The sequence below is a fragment of the Mesitornis unicolor genome, unplaced genomic scaffold (genome assembly GCF_000695765.1).
Source record: "Mesitornis unicolor isolate BGI_N332 unplaced genomic scaffold, ASM69576v1 scaffold21841, whole genome shotgun sequence".
NCBI lineage: Eukaryota > Metazoa > Chordata > Aves > Mesitornithiformes > Mesitornithidae > Mesitornis > Mesitornis unicolor.
The window spans coordinates 687-19,019 of record NW_010164715.1 but is presented as its reverse complement, the minus strand read 5'-3'; the positions used below and the strand labels follow the sequence as shown (position 1 = coordinate 19,019).

At 35.1% G+C, this 18,333-nt stretch overlaps 1 protein-coding gene across 1 annotated transcript; it reads left to right on the top strand.

Moving 5' to 3' along the window:
- Positions 1 to 92: 92 nt before the first annotated feature.
- SPTLC1 (serine palmitoyltransferase, long chain base subunit 1) lies at positions 93 to 17,506 on the top strand (the record flags this gene model as incomplete). Its single annotated transcript, XM_010194413.1, has 10 exons — positions 93 to 187; positions 3,699 to 3,792; positions 4,265 to 4,337; positions 9,342 to 9,474; positions 11,238 to 11,367; positions 13,373 to 13,462; positions 14,158 to 14,265; positions 15,636 to 15,731; positions 16,046 to 16,142; positions 17,448 to 17,506. Coding segments are annotated over 10 exons (975 nt in total), but the record flags the coding sequence as incomplete, so codon positions are not given.
- Between the last annotated feature and the right edge of the window lie 827 nt (positions 17,507 to 18,333).

Sequence of the window (18,333 nt, the reverse complement as noted above, 5' to 3'; positions counted from 1 at the left end):
TTCTCATACAACTATTGCCAACTGTTTATTAGTGTATTAGATTACTTCTATTGGAAATCCTTTTTGAGTCATATTTCTTCTCTCCTGTTTAGGAAAAAGAAGAGTTGATTGAAGAATGGCAACCAGAGCCTCTTGTACCTCCCGTACCAAAAGATCACCCAGCTCTCAACTACAACATTGTTTCAGGGTAAATGTAACCAGAATAAATTCTAGCTTTCAACTCAAATACTTGATGTCCATATTTTAAAGTATATTTCTTACAAAACATTTCCCTATCCTGAAAACCTGTTATAAATTAATTGCATATTTAGATAGCAGGACTGAATTTGCTACTGAAGAGATGGTCTTGGTTTTGCAACATTATCAAGACTACCTTATTAAGAAAATCTTTCTTACTTTAAGTGTTGTAAATTTTTAAGCATTGGGAGTAGGGGGAGAGACACTTTACCTTTGCCTTCATTATCGATCTGTATTATTTGGTAGTAATTTATTTTATTTTTCCTGAGTATGTAGACTTAGACCTTCAAAAGTGGTTACCAGCTTCTGTGTAGGGGATGGGGAAAACTGCAATCATAAATCACTTCAGGAGAAACTGATTTTGTGGCTAGTCACTTGGCACTCCATGAAAAGTTCTTCCTCTCGGGACAATCAGAAGTGGAGATGCTTGATGGTGAAGTTTAGTGAGGAGATTATGACTCAGCAGTGATTTCTGGTATGTTATGAGGCTTTTAAAATTTGTGCTGACTTCAGCAAGAGTTGCAGTATTTTGGAAATTACTTTGAAATTTTTTTCAGAAGCTTCAGATTTGTTTATGTCAGTAACTTGTACAATATAAACATTCTTAGTATCCTTCTAGTGACACTAGTAATGTGAAATAATGCGATGATGAAGCACAATATTTGCTGTCATAGGAAGCTCCATTTTGATGGTTCTGCCATCATGGAAAAGTCTGCCTTAGAAAAGAGATGCCTATTTTAATCAACTGTAATGTGAACAACCCTTTGGTTATTGTTCAGAGTTTTGAAACAAGCAGTACTGTGGAGTTAAGGGAAGTGTTGGATGTTCTGAAAAAAAAAAAGTCTGAACAAATTGATTCAGAAAAATGTTTAAATTATTTAGAACTTTCTGGTGCTTACAACTAGGGAATGTGTTGTGGCAGAATGTTAATATGTTGTGGCTGTTAATGATAGCTATGGGAAAAACTTGGCATTTGTCTTGTAAGATCTAAACTGCCTATCTAAACTGACTACCTTCCCATAAGTTGCTCAACAGTTATGAGGTTGTAACTTGGGCTATAAACTTAACCCACGTTTCAGAATTGATACAGAAATGAAAGCATCTGCATCCTAATTCCAGCTCCAGAGCATTTCTGTTCCCTTTTGAATTAGTATTTTAGGGGGGCTGTATTGATGCTAATGAGGTACTCTTCTTTCAGTGATTTGAATGTGTTAATGTCTGCCATGAATGGCGATTCACATAAATCTTAATTATCTTACGATATGATGGTTTAATGTTGCGTATTTGCAGTAATGTGTGGATAGTTTATATAGGCTCATAACCACTTAGGAAATTTTAAATATTTTGGTAAAAATTTTGACCCACTGTGTGTGGAAGGCAGACTTCATCCTCCCTCAATATGCAAGGCAGTTTGTGCATTATGTTAGTATGCTCCTTTCTGCTGAACATTTACATAATCCCAGTAATGCTGTCAAATTATAACCAAAGCCAATTATGCAGAGACTTGACAAAAACAAAAAAAAATTGCCAATCTTGAATGAACAGTGAATAAGTTACCCATGAAAGCTCGGTCACTGTCCAAAAATTAACTGATTCTTTCAGTAGCCTTTCTGTTAACTAATCTGTGCGAGGTAGCCTAGTTGTGCAAGATCTCCTTCAGGAAATGTAAACCTTTTTCCTAAAACATTGTTTCCAAAATTCTTGTGCTGATTCTCATTTTGCTTTAAAATAAAAAGGCACTAATGATCTGACTTTCAACTTTATAATATTCTGTGACTGATTTTTCAGTACATGCAACGCTTAGGTCCAAGTACGGATGGAGTGCTTTCAGTCCTATAAAGCCAATTTCTGAACGAGTTGCTTGCAAGTTCTTTGAATACAGCTTGAAATTGTGACTTTATTTACAGTTTCAGCTGAATCACTCAGTATCTCAAAAACTCTTATCCTTAATCATCATACCTAATGCACTGTGTTATATTAAAGGAAGTGAGATACATGAAAATATAAAGAAATTAAGTGTTTCACTGCTTTCCTTTTTCAAAGACGACTTGTTTTTGATGTTGCAAGGAAGGTTTTATGATACTGTTAGCATTCATGTTTTGGATGTAATTATTCACTAGAATAAGCTTTTCCATGAGTGTTTTCTGCCTAACCATGAGTGTTAATTTAGAAGGCTGGATAAAATTCTGATAGCAAAGTATGGCCATGTTTTCATGAGGGCAGCAGCTTTGTTAGGGACAAGTTATTGGTGAATATTAGTATGTTTTCTAGGTTTGAGAGGTGGAGCTGTGGCAGCATGACACAGGTACTGTTAGTGGAAAGCTTTCCAAAACTGTTTTGTAAGCACTACAATTGTTTGATTGAAGCAACATGTGCTCAGTTCTTAAAGTGAACAGATGTCAAACAAAATCATGGAGTTTTTTTAGTGAAGTTTGGGAAATTTAGTGTTTTTCTTAACTTGTAGTGAATAGCTTGAATTACACCAAATGTACCCATTGAAGTATTGTCAGCAACCATGTCTGGAGCAGCTATGCACAGGCATTTGACATTTTAGCAGCCCTACTTAATTTTGATTGTGAAAATTGCTCAGTGCTAGTTTCCACATGGGAAAAGCTTTTTGAAACTATTGTGTTTGAGGAATAGTATAGGATCTCAACTATAGTATCTGACAACACATACAGAAATGGCCAGACATAAGATTTCATATTTGGCTTTTGACACTTCTTAATGCTCTGAGTAATTAATTGAAACTTTCATTTTGTAGTATTGGAGTGTGTAAGTGCCAAACCAGAATTGCTTTCAGAATACAGCACGCAGATTTGCGTAGACTCTTGTTTGTTTGTTAATGTTGGCTGTTTTCACACTTTCTGTGTTCCCTGATGACATGAGTTATTCAAACCATTACAGATTAAACAGCATTGGAAACTTAAGATGACAGATAATACAGTACGTTTGTCTACTCACAACTAGTACCTGTATTTCAGGAGCCCTATTCAGTGCAAGATTGGTATTGTGGATTTGCTTTATGACAAAAACACTGGTTTTAATTTCATTTTTTATCATGGAAGTAAGTAGCAATGAAATTTCTTTCTATTTGTAGTATTCTTCCTGTCAAATAGTTACCACTTAGCTTTTAAACAAGAAGCTCTATTTATCTCTTCAGGAGTCATCTTTGTATGAATTAAGCTTTCAACAACCAATCATTAAACTAAATACCTCGGGAAGGAATTTAACGTTTCTTTCTGAAACTACAGGAGTACAGTGTTTGCTTAGTATGGTAGTATATTTCTGACTTAACACTTAAATATTGATTGACAGCTGCAAAGGAAGACGTGGAAAGAGGGAATCTTGAAAAAGCTGTGTTTTCTACTGCTGAAAAAGGAAAAATTCCTGTACTGTTTGATTGTTTATGAAAACGGCAACTGTTCATTTATAACAACAAGTCTGTAATTTGTTTTCAGTCCTCCCACCCACGTAATCACCGCTAATGGCAAGGAATGTGTTAACTTTGCATCGTTTAATTTTCTTGGACTTTTGGAGAATGACAAGGTTAAGGTGAGTTCTTCCAGCTATTGTATTTGTGTGATTTTTTTCCTCTTTTACTTTATATGTTATCTTGAAATTAAGAGTGACTTTAGAAAACACAAACTTTGCCAAGGAAGTATGCTTCTAACACAGCAAGGAAGATTATAAAGCTTGTAATTCTGTGCTATTTAAGTTTGTCTTTCTACTGAAGTTTAATATGGTGTACTTAATGTGTAATAGCTGATTATCAAGTTACATTATTATCTAATGTCCTTAATCATTAGAATACAAGGAATTATGCTTAGACACTTGTCTAACATAGTTTTGATGTGAAATTAATTCACAGAATTCAGTACATTATTATACTTTCTGTAAAGCTGGTTGTGTCACATGCAAGAACTGGCCTGTGTACATTGGTATGAAATGGTCGATGTGAAATGTTTAGAAAAGTTAGAGGTCTGATGTAAGAATAAATATTTCATGTAAGTATTTTCTGTTAAAGACTGCAGCCCAGGCATCTCTGAAGAAATATGGTGTTGGCACTTGTGGACCTAGAGGATTCTATGGTACTTTTGGTGAGTAACTTTCTTTGATCTGCCTTCAAAGATGTTCAGACTGGTTTGGTAGGTAAGCAGCAAATTATTTCTAACGCTGTTGAAGAACAGTTACCCTCTAACACACTTTTTACTGTAATCATTAAGGATTAATAGTGTTAGTAGAAAGAGAAAATAAACATGTTGGTGTTTAATTGTGCATGATAAAATTTAAGTGTAAATTAATAATAGGTTTCTAAGTAGACCACAAGAGGGCAGTCTGATTTCTGTGATAAAGATTATTGGTTAAATTTATCTAATGCTGTAGTTAGAATGAAGTTCTCCTTTACTGATAATTTTAATGTTGTGATTAAGAGATTTTATGATGTGAACAGGTGTTACTAAGGGTTTTTCATTCATCTTAAGAAGTAGTAAATTGTTAAAAATCAGCCTCTGGAAATAGCTCTTTTTAGGCATTTATGTTCTGAAATACTGCATGGAAACCAAGGAGTAATACATGAATAGCTGGACAGTTGCCGGCTAAAACCATTGACTCATCATCTTGTGAACTTTCCCGTCTCTTTCCAGAGGTGATGGAATTCAGAGTATATTTGTACTCCAATGATTTCAGAGTCAAGCTATAGCCTTGACCTCTGGAAATAGCTCTTTTTAGGCATTTATGTTCTGAAATACTGCATGGAAACCAAGGAGTAATACATGAATAGCTGGACAGTTGCCGGCTAAAACCATTGACTCATCATCTTGTGAACTTTCCCGTCTCTTTCCAGAGGTGATGGAATTCAGAGTATATTTGTACTCCAATGATTTCAGAGTCAAGCTATAGCCTTGACTTGAATTCATGAATAACTTGAAACTTTCTCAGTTAATCAAGCCAGTCCTTTAGGCAATAAACCAATATATTGATTTGTTAGAAGTCTATATATCAGAATGGAGTCAAGTCTTTGAACAATCTGTAAGATTTGTATCATTAGCCTAGAACGATAATTCATTTCTGAATAGTAGCTCATTGATTGGTAGAGAGCTTTTAGGAAGTCAGAATCCCTCACTGATCACAATTCAGCAGTGATCTGTTGGAATTAATAGAACCATAGAATACCAGGTTGGAAGGACCACAAGGATCTCTCAAGGTAAAAGTATAGTTTAAATGAGATGAGTCAGCACCCTGTCAAGCTGACTCTTAAAACCGACAAAAGTAGGAGAATTCACCACTTCCCCTGTGTGATTATTCCAATGTCTGATTGATCTCATGATAAAAAAATTTCTTCTGGAGTTCAGTCGGAATCTCTCCAGAAGCAACTTGTGTCCATTACCCCTTGTGTTTTCCATGTGACTCCTTGTGAAAAGGGAGTCTTCATCTTCTTGGTAGCCATCCTTTATGTACTGGTAATTCATACAAACTTCTTTTTTTCCTTCAAAAACACTGAAAAGCTCAAACAAACTTCTGGACTAATGCCTCCTGCCTTTTGAATCCAGGCTGATTTTAAGTTTTGTGAAATCTTTCACTTTATTTCTTTCTCATAATTTTTCAAAACAGACTGGTTAGAAGTTTATTTTTCTCTGGTAAGTGAGAGATTCTGTGGGTTGTTTCCTGCTGCCTTTGGCTGTCTAATGCTAAGATCCAGACTATATATCTTTTGTATTTAGTTTGGTTGCTGTTTATTGGCTTTTGAATTTTTTGTGTAAATGCTTCATTTCATAAAGCAAGGAATATAATCTATGATATTGCTGCATGATGTCACTAGTGAAGGAATTATGTTATACTCACCTACTTGAGATATCATCTTTTACAAATAAAGTAACAAAGAACTCGTTTAAAATTTGAGACAAACACCTGCAGTTCTTGTTGGATCCCAAACTGTCTTCCCGTTTTCCCTTGCATTTAACATTTGAGTATTTCAGAATTACGAATCTCTGATAAGAAACACCTCTTATGTCAGTGATGTTTTATGCCTCGGACTTTTAATGCAATTTTTACTATGCTGTGACTGGTAAATGAGTCATGTTGTGTCCAGAACTACAAAGTTGCCTCTTACTTGACTATATAGGATTTAACTGATGATTGTAAATTGTTACATTCAGAACTATCTGCTAGGGTCTGATATTTCTTATCAGTATTAGAGATCTCTTTACCTGGAAATGTGGATATCATGTTATGGTTTATTTTGAATGGAGACTTGATTCTCCATTGATATCTCTTGATTCTCTCTCTTGATATCTGCCTGTTTGAATGGATTTTGTAGATTGAATGAGTTCCTGATAAGACATTTTTGCTTTGTGCTGCATCCCTTAAAGCTGCATCCATGCTTTTATCCTATTGTAAGCTTGAAATACTAGTGTATCCACACATAAATGAATCTTTATGGTTACTTTCTCCACAATGACAGCTGAGGGTCATATAACTTTTTTGGTAGTGGGGTTTTTTTTATGGCTGTTGTTGATTGTCTGGCAGCCACAATTTCAGTACTACTGTGCAGATCAGGACTGACTACCTGATAAAATATGTGGAAGATAATGTGGGTTCTGGTCTCAGTTCTTCTGCTTTTGACTTGCATGTGAGCACATGCTGGGCGCTAAACTGACACTTAAAAGCAGTTGTTGACAATAATAGCTTTATTAAGGTTTAATATTTATGTGGAAAGCTGTTCCAGTCATGTCTTTCTCTCAGCAAATATACTTTAGGTAGCCTTTGCAGCTTTCACTGAAACTTGGCTAATCCAGGTGATGTAACCAGACTAAAGCCAACCATTGCAATAAACAATAAAAAGACTCTGGTAATGTTATGTTTTTATCATGGTGGAATGGTAGTGAAGCCTTAATTAATACTGTCTTAAGCTTATCAACATCACAGTTGTACAAAGCATTAACGCCCTTATGTAATATTGTATCACATTTGTGCATGCTGTATGTCATTCTCAACTTAAATATTCTTGCCTTTGGCAAAATTTACTAGGCTTGTAAAATTTTTTCATTATCACAGATCTGATTATATATCATTAGCTCATTAGAGCTGACACTATTTCTTTCACCTACTTTTTTTACATAGTCCTTGCTGAGTGTAGTAGTGGTTGTTGCTATGTAAAGTCCAATGAGAAGCATTCAAGTTTTCATTTATAACTGTGATGGTCTCGTCATCTTTTCCAGTTTTGAAGTTAAAGGATATAGGTCATCCTTTACACTCAAACAAAACATTTTTTTTCTCCATTAGGTATCAATAGCTGAAAGTAGTAGATAAGTCCTTGTTTCCTCTGATTTGTTAGTCCCTATTGGCAGGGCTTCAAGAAGGAAAATTTCTGGCTGAATGTTGTTTATATTGCGTGTATTAAGTGCCATGTGGCCAGCCCCTTATTTTAGTGCTTGCTGCCAGAAAAAAAGATCTTTCTTGGGCACTTTGTTCAGTACTTCAATCAAAGTTCATCCATCCTGTTTTGAAGCCTGACTGGAGATTATTTTATTGGTCCTGAAGTCCATGTAACGCTAAAGAAAAAGATTCAAAAATTCCGAAAAATGACCACTTAAAACCTCTGTCAGAAAGTAGATTAGATAACTCTAATCAGTATCCTTCCTTTCAAAGACTTTGGAGAAGAAAGGCTGTTCTAGGCTTATCCAAATGTTTGGTTTACCTGGTATACCTTATATAGCTGGATCAAAGCAATAGGTAGCAAAAGAAAGCTTTTAAATGATAAATTATTAAACTTTTTTTTTTTCGTTTAAAACCAGTGGAAAACCAAATGAAAGAATTCCTTTCCATTCTATTTTCTAGGTGAACACTAGAAAAGGATTGTTGAAGATTTAAAGTTCTGCAGTCTATGGATAAAATTGCTCTTGACTGTGATTGGGAGGCTGTTGTTTGAAGGCATACCTTTTGCTTTAATTGTATAAATACATGAATTGAGTGGGTGTGCCCTTTTGGGGGAAGGTTATTTTAGATTCTTGTTTAGTATGTCAAAATTAAGATTTTTTTATTTTGGTTTGTTGTTGTGTTTGTTTGGTTTTTTTTAGAAAGCCCTTTTTTCCTACAGCCTTGCTGTTGTTGATACCTGACTAGAAATAGCAGCATTGACTTAACTGTGCCTCATAGGCTATTGAATCTGTATTTTTAACTGATGTTGCCTCATTTGATTTTAGTTTCAATGATGTTTCAATAATTGCAAAATGGTAACATTTGGCCAATGGTAATCTTTCAAGTCACACACCAAGGACCTCTATTTGCCCTTTAATCTTGTTTATTTTCAGTTGTTAGAAGGCATAGTTCTCTGACTAATGTTTGCTAGCAGAAGCAGGTAGTGGCAAGAGAGTTATGCAATTCAAATATTTGATGCAGAATAGTTTGTTTTAGCAAACTATAGCAGAAATCCACTTACCATGTGCTATTACCCTTCTTAATCTTTTGATTTAATGTTGTTTTGTTTCTAGCACAGGTCACTTTGACCAAATTCTTCTGGGAAATGCTTGTGTGTGTAATTGTGTCAGTTTATCTTGGGGGTGAATAATCTCTGGCATGGAGATGGCAACCTCTTCAATTGACTGAAGTGTGTTCAAGAGGTGGTATGTAACTGCAACCTGATAGGAGCAGTTTTCTGTTACAATGATAGCTATGCTATACACAGTGGAAGCATCAGCTTGGGAGAACTGACAGTCTGCCAAAAGGACCTCATTAATTGCTATAAATTACATAGCTGTTTGGTGTCTGGCTGCAGTAACTGTGCTCCCTAGTCACAGTCGAGGAATGCTGCTTCATTTACTTGTGACCTAGTCACAAGTAGACTTTAATTACCATTACATAAGAACATGAGAGAACCACATTATATGTTTTCAGATCTGTCAAAGCTTCTGATTGGTTGCTTGTCATTTTAAGTAAGGTTGGATTGGTTGCAGCTGCTTTTTGGGAAGTTATTAGTTGTAACACTACAATTAAACACTCTGTTTTCTTCAGTTTGATGATTGCTAAAAGTAGAGATAGCATTTCTAATACAGTACTTTCTAAAACAAATAAACTAAGCTATTCTCAACTTTTCTCTCAAATAGATGTGCACTTAGAACTAGAAGAACGACTAGCAAAATTCATGAGGGCAGAGGAAGCTATTATATACTCATATGGGTTTGCAACAATTGCCAGTGCTATTCCTGCATATTCAAAAAGAGGGGACATTGTGTTTGTGTAAGTATTGTTTTCTACTTGGGAAATTCCAGATTAAAGAGTTTTCTTTTCAGTTTTTCTTTGTTGTTAATAGTATTATGTTAACCTTTTAGAAAATAATGCTGGGTTTGTTAAAGTACTTTGGTATAGAAAGATAATTATCTTCTCTTTGCCAAATACTCCAAATCAAATAAGTTACTGCTTTTATCATGGAAGAGCAGACTTGGGCACTCAGCTGAAAAAAACAGACAAACAAAAAAAAACCCACCAAACTTGTGCCTGTAGGAACTAACAGAAGTCAGATACCTAGTTTTCTTCTTAAGAGCTACAGTCATATTTGCTTTTCTCCTGTTTACTGCTGGCTTTTCACCATGATGGTTTTTCCCCTCATGCATATTTGCAGTGGATTAGTTGGATAGATATTGGTACATATTAAAATAACATAAGAACAGCTATGTAGAGTTAAACTAAGGATTCAGCAGGCCCACTGGTCCCTGAGAATAGCCAGTCATCATTTGTCTAGGGAAGAGTGAAAAAACAGGAGAAACAATGTAACAATACCCAAAACTTTCTGAGCCAAAAAGGAGGGTTTGGATTTAGTAGTACTCGAGATACTTAATTTTTTTTTCTTAAACCTTCCTATTCTTTTAGTACCTTTACATCTTTAATATCCACAATGTTCCTATGGCATGTAATTCCACAGTTTAACATGAACATTTTATGAAAACATATGAAGAAATACATGTTTTGAGTATAACACCTACTAATTTCAGTTGATGCATTTAATTTTAATACAGTGAACTGATGCATCTTCTCCATGGAGGGAGTGAGTGAGTGCTTTTGTACTTGTCTGCCAAAAATTCTTCTTCAGCGCTCTCTTTTCTAAGTGTAAAGCTTGCAGCCTATTTGACTTCTTTTATAGAAGTTCTTTCATAGCTTTGATCATGTGTTTTGGTCATATTTGAAGATTTTCTGGATCAGCTTTTTTAAGGCAAATGACCAGAACTGTGCACAGTATTCAAGATGCCAGCATATCCTGGATTTAGCTGTCATAGAATCATTAAAGCTGGAAAAGATCTCTTAAGATCATCAAGTCCAACTGTCAACCCAGCACCACCATGCCCACTGAACCATGTCCTGAAGTGTCACGTCTTGTACTATTTCAGCTTCTCACTAACAAAAAATATCACCATCTTTAAAAACAACTTGGTTGAAACTACTGCATTTCACATGTGCAGACATTTTGATTTAGTTGCCACTTTTAAAAGATTACTTGACTTAAGCAGCTATGAAATTGCATACCCTATCATGCTCAGAGATTTGCTTTTCCAGCATTTTAATATCGTGGATAGTTCTTTCACCACTGCGATAGTAATTTTGAAAGAATATTAAAAAGGAGATTATGAATACTTGGAGAACCACTATAAATGTTACAGGCACATCTTTGCACCTTCTTTCTAAGACCCAGAGCAAATGGAGTGAGAGGTTTCTTGGATGATTACCATGGTATAGTACCAGGTCCCTGGAATGCTGTGCTCAGATAAACTGCTGGCACATACAAACAAAAGGACCAGTATACACTTGAAGGAAAAGCCTGTTGGCTTGCATAGGAAACTTGAGAAGCTTTGGAAATGAGTTTTCAAAATGTGAATAAAATATACGATGCTTTAATAAATCTGGTTTTAACTACACCTAAGTACAGATATCCGCACAGAAGCGGGACAGCTTTCTTTGAATAATTGTTAAACTGAGTGCAAACTTAAAAGGGCTTGCTGTATTTACAGAGATGAAGCTGCCTGCTTTGCTATTCAGAAGGGATTACAAGCATCTCGTAGTAGCATCAAGTTATTTAAGCATAATGATATGGCTGACCTTGAACAACTGTTGAAAGAACAAGAGACTGAAGATCAAAAGGTACCATTCCTTTGAAAAATATTCATAGTCTTTTGAGCCACCTCCCCCACAATTTTTGCTAGGTTGTGCAGTTGAATGGATGCAATGCTGTAGGCAATTATTTCGTTTTCATAAATCTCTAAGCAGTTAATGTTGCGTATGTAATTAAGATCAATTAAAAAAATATTTAAATATTTGCCTTTTTGTAACCACTTGAACTGAGCTCACAGGAACTGAGCTTCCTAATAATGAAGATATTAGACAGCACTGATCCCAGTACAGACCCTTGAGGGACACCACTTGTCACCGTTCTGCCTGGACATCGAGCCATTGACCTCTACCCTCTGGGTGCGACCATCCAGGCAATTCCTTATCCACTGAATGGTCCACCTATCAAATCCATACCTCTCCATCTTAGAAAGAAGGATGTTGTGGGGAACTGTGTCAAAGGCTTTGCAGAAGTCCAGATAGATGACATCCATAGCTCTTCCCTTGTCCACTGATGCAGTCATTCCACTGTAGAAAACTACTAGGTTGGTCAGGCAGGACTTGCCCCTAGTAAAGCCATGCTGGCTGTCTTGAATCACCTCCCTGTCCTCCATATGCATCAGCATAGCTTCTAGGAGGATCTGCAAATCATGCAAGTTAATTATCAGTTCAAATGCCACACTGAAAAGTCAACAAAAAAGCAGCTAGTCTTAACCCTCAAAGTTACTAATTTTTTTGCTTTGACTTTTCCCTTATCTTGTGCTCTTCAGATGTTTTCTCTCTTGAAATATTTGGGTCAGTTTGACTTGTTTCTCATTCTTCCTGTAATACAAAAGGGTGTCCAAAAGCAACTACTAAAATCAAGAACAGCAAGTACAGATAACTTGATTAAATTAGTTTTAAAAGAATTAGCTTGCAAGCTATCACCATTATGAGTCTTGTTCGCAGAGTGCTGGAAAGTTATGGACAATTGGAAGAAAGTTGACTTTGTGCTAACACGCAGAGAAAGTAAAGTAGATCAACTGTGTAAGCCCATCAGCTTAACATCAGTCTAAATCAGTAATGGATCTCATAAATAGCAAATTCATAGACAACAGACTAGTTAACATAACTTCATGAAAAATACATTTTGTCAGATAATGTTTACACGAGTTTTTAAATGTGGTTGACAGACTAGTCATGCAATTTATGTAACACATTTGGTTTGTTAGAGCAGAGTGCTTTGATTTAGCTACATGGTTAAAGTTTCTTAATGTAATTAGCTGAATGTGAACATGAAGTTGGTGGCCAAGAACTTAATATAGACCATGTGTGTATAACTAAGAGATACTGACTAGGAAGGGGTAGGTCCTACCGCTAGAGTTGGTCCAACCTGTGGAGTGGACTATGCCTAGTTTTGGTGCCTACCACTCGGAAAAGTCAAATAGATGTTTTCTGAACCTTTTTACAAAGAACTGAAAGAGGTAAGAAGTGCGACTTAATAGCCTTGAACAGAAGATATCAATAAGGTTTAAAGTAAATACCAGGGGAATGGCATTTTAAACAACTAAACTCAAACCATATAATTGAAGTTTAAGCAGAAACCAGTGCTGAATATTCCTATGGCCTATATTGTCCAGAGATCAGACAAGGAGATTGCATCTTGAATGTTATGAATACTTTTGGATTGTGTTTTATGAAGACATAACTTGTGAGCTTTGTGCTCCACTGAGAATCCTGGTGCACAAACTGCTTGTTGAAATCACTTGTATGTTATTCATTAAGTTCAAATGAATTGGTTATGGTTTGTTGCAAAATGAGGCATCTTAAATCTTCTGTAAGAGTTAAAAGCATTAACATTATTGCAAAATATAGAAAAACTAGTCCAATATGTTATTTTAACCTTTGTTGCAAATAGTAAATATGAAGTTTAAACCAAAGGAAAAGCTTACTTGAAAAAGAGACATCATCTTCATTCCCTTCCAATTACTGTCCTTTCCTATAAAAAAATCGTGTCAGTAACAATTTATATGAACTGTAACCATCTCTTTCTCTGAAGAATCCTCGCAAGGCCCGTGTAACTCGAAGGTTTATTGTGGTGGAAGGATTGTATATGAACACAGGAGATCTTTGCCCTCTTCCAGAACTGGTAAGTTGTTTCAATTTGCCTTTTAAAATATGACTATCAAGACATGTGGCTAATAAAATACTAGTATCGTATAGTTATCATTCATAGAAAAGCTCTGCATGATAGTTTTTGTTTACCTACTTGTTTTCTCAAGTGGTCATGAAATGGCAGTTCCCAATCTTTTGTTATTTTGAAACTTCCGATCAGGATTAGAATTTTGAAGCTATATGTAGTAAGACTTGCAAATGAATATCTGGTTATGATCTTAATATAGTTTGCAGGTTAAAAAGTGTATTTTCAGCTATGCTGTATGACACTAAATTGTTAAACTAAGTTATATCTAAAAAAAAAAGATGAAGTTTCAAAGAAATCTTCACACAGCTGTCACAAACAGTGACACCAAGGCAAACATTAACTACTCAGCATAAATTGGATTTTTGTGCAGACCGTATTCTAGTAGATAAAGGAAGAAATGCTGTGAAAATTCATTATCTTGAAAGTACATGATAGCCTGTTAAAAAAAATAATTTTTTTGGTACATGAACATTTATGGAATTTAGTCTTGTATCGTGAAAGAATTCTGAAGGCTTTTAAAATGTCTGACATTTTTGCAGTATTCAGGATACTTGTCTGTCTTTATCTTACCTTTTCCACGTATTTTGTTACCAAATTCTGATGACCTTAACTTGCATTATATATCTTTTTCTCTGTTTTAGGTAAAATTAAAGTATAAATACAAAGTTAGAATATTTTTGGAGGAGAGCCTTTCCTTTGGAGTCCTTGGAGAACATGGAAGAGGAATTACTGAACATTTTGGAATAAATGTAAGTGCCTTTTTTGTGAGTTCTGTTGTGAACAAGAGACTTGTACAGAAGCAGATTGCACAATTTATTTCTTATACCTGTGGCATTTAATTGTGTATGATAAAAATGTAAACATACTTTATCAGTCTTAAAACTTCCAGTTCTTGGCACTTTTCTTTCATGTGCTTAGTATTTTGCTTATCTTTAGAGAGGAAGATAACAAAATAATTTTTTAAATGCATAATTTCATTGTTTTTTTGGACACTCAGTGAGATGATGATTGCAGTATTTTTCAGCTGCAGGTACATAAGTGTCATGCTTATACAGAAATATTTGGGGACTAGCGGTAAGTCAGAGAAATGCTCTCAGTGTATAGCCAACCTACTTTGCTCTATTGCCTTTTACGCTATTGGGGAAAAATAGGATTGAGCTTTTGACAATCCTTTCAGAGATATCATCTTACTACTTTACCTGCAGATTAAGCCAAACTGTTTTTCCGAGAGTCTACCTTTCGTGGTATTTATTCAGGTGATATATATTTATCTTCAGTTTGGAAATCCAAGATGGTATCCTTGCAGTTATTTGTTGCCACAGCCACCTGAGCTGGGGAAGGAATAAGTGCTCTTTTGGTTGCCAGTGTTAGTATGAAGCATCTCACACTACATTCTGACAGTGTCCAAGCTCAGATTGGAAGTGAAATACAAAATTCTGATAATTATTTTGTCTTCCCCTATCTCCTATTGTTGTCTTAATACCAAATGGGAAAAAGAGAAAATGAATGTTAAACAGCTTTAGAAAAGGAAACAAATGGTGCTGTGGTGATGCTGGCCAAGTCCCATCTGATCAATTGGCTTTTATGTTAAATTAATTCACAAACATAATCTTTCAGTTTTGTCTTCTCAGAATGTGTATTTTTTTCAGTGGTCATCAGTGTGCCTACAGAGCCTGGTGAAAAATATATTTGCAAGTAACACGTGAAATAGGACAATTGTGTCTCCGAGGTTCAAACTCTGGTTTAACAAGTCTTATGCTCAATTTCAATCATATTCTAACTCCCACTGACTGCAGTGGAACTACTTACATTCTTGAAGGACACTGTCACACTAAGTGCTTTGAGGACTTGTCACCAGCATCCATGTAATTTTGTGTTCTTCACATTGCAGTGCCTGGAAAAGGGTGATCCTATGTAAATTGTCTGCATATCCATAAATACAAATTTCTAAAGTCCTGTTATATTGCTTAAAATTGTTACTTTGATGGTAGCTTAATTTTGAGATAGTTTGGTGGGTCTTCTCTAGTATTCATAATAATATGAAACAAGACACATCTTTAATAGGTTTATCTTATAAATAATCTTGATGCATCTCTTAACTTTTTAATTTAATTGGCAGATTGATGATATAGATCTTATTAGTGCAAACATGGAAAATTCACTGGCTTCTATTGGAGGATTTTGCTGTGGAAGGTCATTCATTATTGACCATCAGGTAAGCCAGGTCTCATTTTTATATGGTATGGCAGGGTTACATACTTAGAAATGAGAGCTAGTTACTAATATCAATGTGCAAGGAGTGTTATGATATAAATTATTTTGCAACATCTGTTTCCGTACAGAAACTGTTTGATTATATGAAACTTTGTAGGTGAATTGGAGATCTACTTTTAAATCTTTCCATGTACCTGTAAGTGTGGAGGAGAGGTTATTCAAATGTACATTATTTAACTTAAAACATTGTATATGCTGCTATGAACAAAAAGCAATTTTTTTTTCCTTTTTTCTTTTTTTCTTTTCCCCCCACAGCGATTGTCTGGTCAAGGCTACTGCTTTTCTGCATCCCTACCTCCTTTGTTAGCAGCTGCTGCTATTGAGGCTCTGAATATCATGGAAGATAATCCAGGTACTTAATTCAGGAGAATTTTATTCTTCAGTCATTCTTCACCCAAAACTAGTAACTCGCACTTCTCCCTACTTTGATTCCTCACCCTTTTACTCTTTTAAGTCCTCTCTTTTTTTTCAGCTAATTAATTTTACATGAATGATTTTTAATTAATACCGTTTCCCATCCCACTTTTCTTCTTCAGTGTTTCCTCCTTCTAGCTGAATGTGAGTGAGTTAGTTCAGGCTAGGAGGGACAGATACGGTTATCATTAAGCAAATAAATTACTATTCTGCTTTATAGATTAGTGATATGCTTCTTACTTGAAAATAAATTCCTTCAAGACAAAAGGAAGAAAGGAAGGTTAAAGAGAAACAAATGGGAATATAGTTTCTCAGGGCTGAACAACCTTTCCACTTGCACTACATAATTTGTTTTTTCTTCTCCAAGTAAGCATCCAGGCAAGAATCTCAGGAATTATCATGGTGCAAACACCTGCATTTTTGGCAGGACTGAGTACAGGACATATAGATAAAGTTAGCAGGCAGAAGTTTCTGCTCCAGGAGTCAGAAAATTGCCTTTATTGCTTGAACAGAAGAAAGACATTTTAATTTTATTTTTTTTGGGGGGGAAGGGGGGGGGAATGGTGTTTGCATAGAGTAGTGGGGGGAATACGCATCTGAGAAAGATAAAATTGGCCAGATCTGCGTGTATTTGTTTCTAACTTTCATTAGCATCAACAAACTGGAGAACATCCACAGATAGATGAAGTATTTCGTCACAAATAAATAAAAAATACAAAGTAGCCCATGCCTAGACCTCAGAGGTTGAACAAAAGCAAGAAAAAATTAAAAGTAAGTTATGGGACTGTCAGCTGTAGTGGAGGGTCAACCTTTACCAAGGAAAAGAGCCAAGACTTGCAAATCCAAAGAGTTAAAGTTTCCTGTTTAAGAATCTGCAGTGAGTCGGTGAAAGGATCAAGAAGCAGAATCTGCATGGTTGTAAATATTTTATAGATATAAGTAAGTCAGACCTGCCATTTCAATCCTATTACGAAGTGTTTGTGTCATCCTTTCCATATGATCATGAACCAATGCATCTGGAATAATGAGATAAAGGGAAGTAATACATTTGTCAAATCTTAAAAGCCTGTTTCCTGGCAGAAATGGGAATCAGAAACATTATGAAGAGACTTCATACTTCAATAGATACCTTTATCTTAGTTTTTCTTCCAAATGCTTTTATGAAATCTTACACTTACGGAAATGTAAAGGAGAAACAAGGTATCTAAGCCTTTTTTCTTTTTTTTTTTGTATTTGTCTGTAGGCATTTTTCAGACTCTTCGGGCTAAATGTGAACGAATTCACAAAGCTTTACAGGGGTAAGTGTGTTTTTTGGGGTTCTTTGGCAGATGTTGATTTGACCATGCCTTTCTAATGCCAACTTTAAAGAACTCTCCTTGCCCAAATCTGTTTCTGGTTTTACAAATGCTTAGACTGGAATATGTACACTAAACTATGTGTATATTAAAATTCTTTTCCAGCTGTCTCTGTTATGCTACTAAAAAGTGCCCGAGTTTTAAAAATTCCTTTACGGGTATTGAAAAGAGATTATAACTTGATGTTAGTGAGAATGTTTAACACATTTAAGTGTTTAGGAGAGCATGATAGGTTTCAGTGGTAGGAAGTGTTGATGAGCATTTTGAAAAAAATGTCCAAGTAAAAGCATTTTGGGGTGTAGCTTAGCAGATAGTCATTTGGACAACTCAGTACATCTTTCAGTCACCCTTAATACAATTTGTTTTTTTTACATATGAGACTTTAATGTTAAATAGTAATAGACGTATTCATTATTCTGGATGCACATAGAAAATTGCTAGAATTTATCTGAAAAATAAGGATTCTGTTTAAAATTTGCTACTGCTATCCTATTTTAAAAGATGGCTATACTGAATAATTTCTTTATCTCCTGACAGGTTTTGATACTAAAAAACATAGAAATTACTGTGACTATTCAACGACTGTTTAATGGCAGAATAGATAAGTTAGCTGCTATTTTAAATTAATTTTCTTCAACAGTTTTCTGTTACATATTACAGAAATTAATAACATTTAAACACACATAAAATCTATGTGTGATTGATTATACTGGCTAATTTTTTTATTTGCAGTATTAGTCACTTAGTTATTCAATGTGTGTTGCTTATTATTTC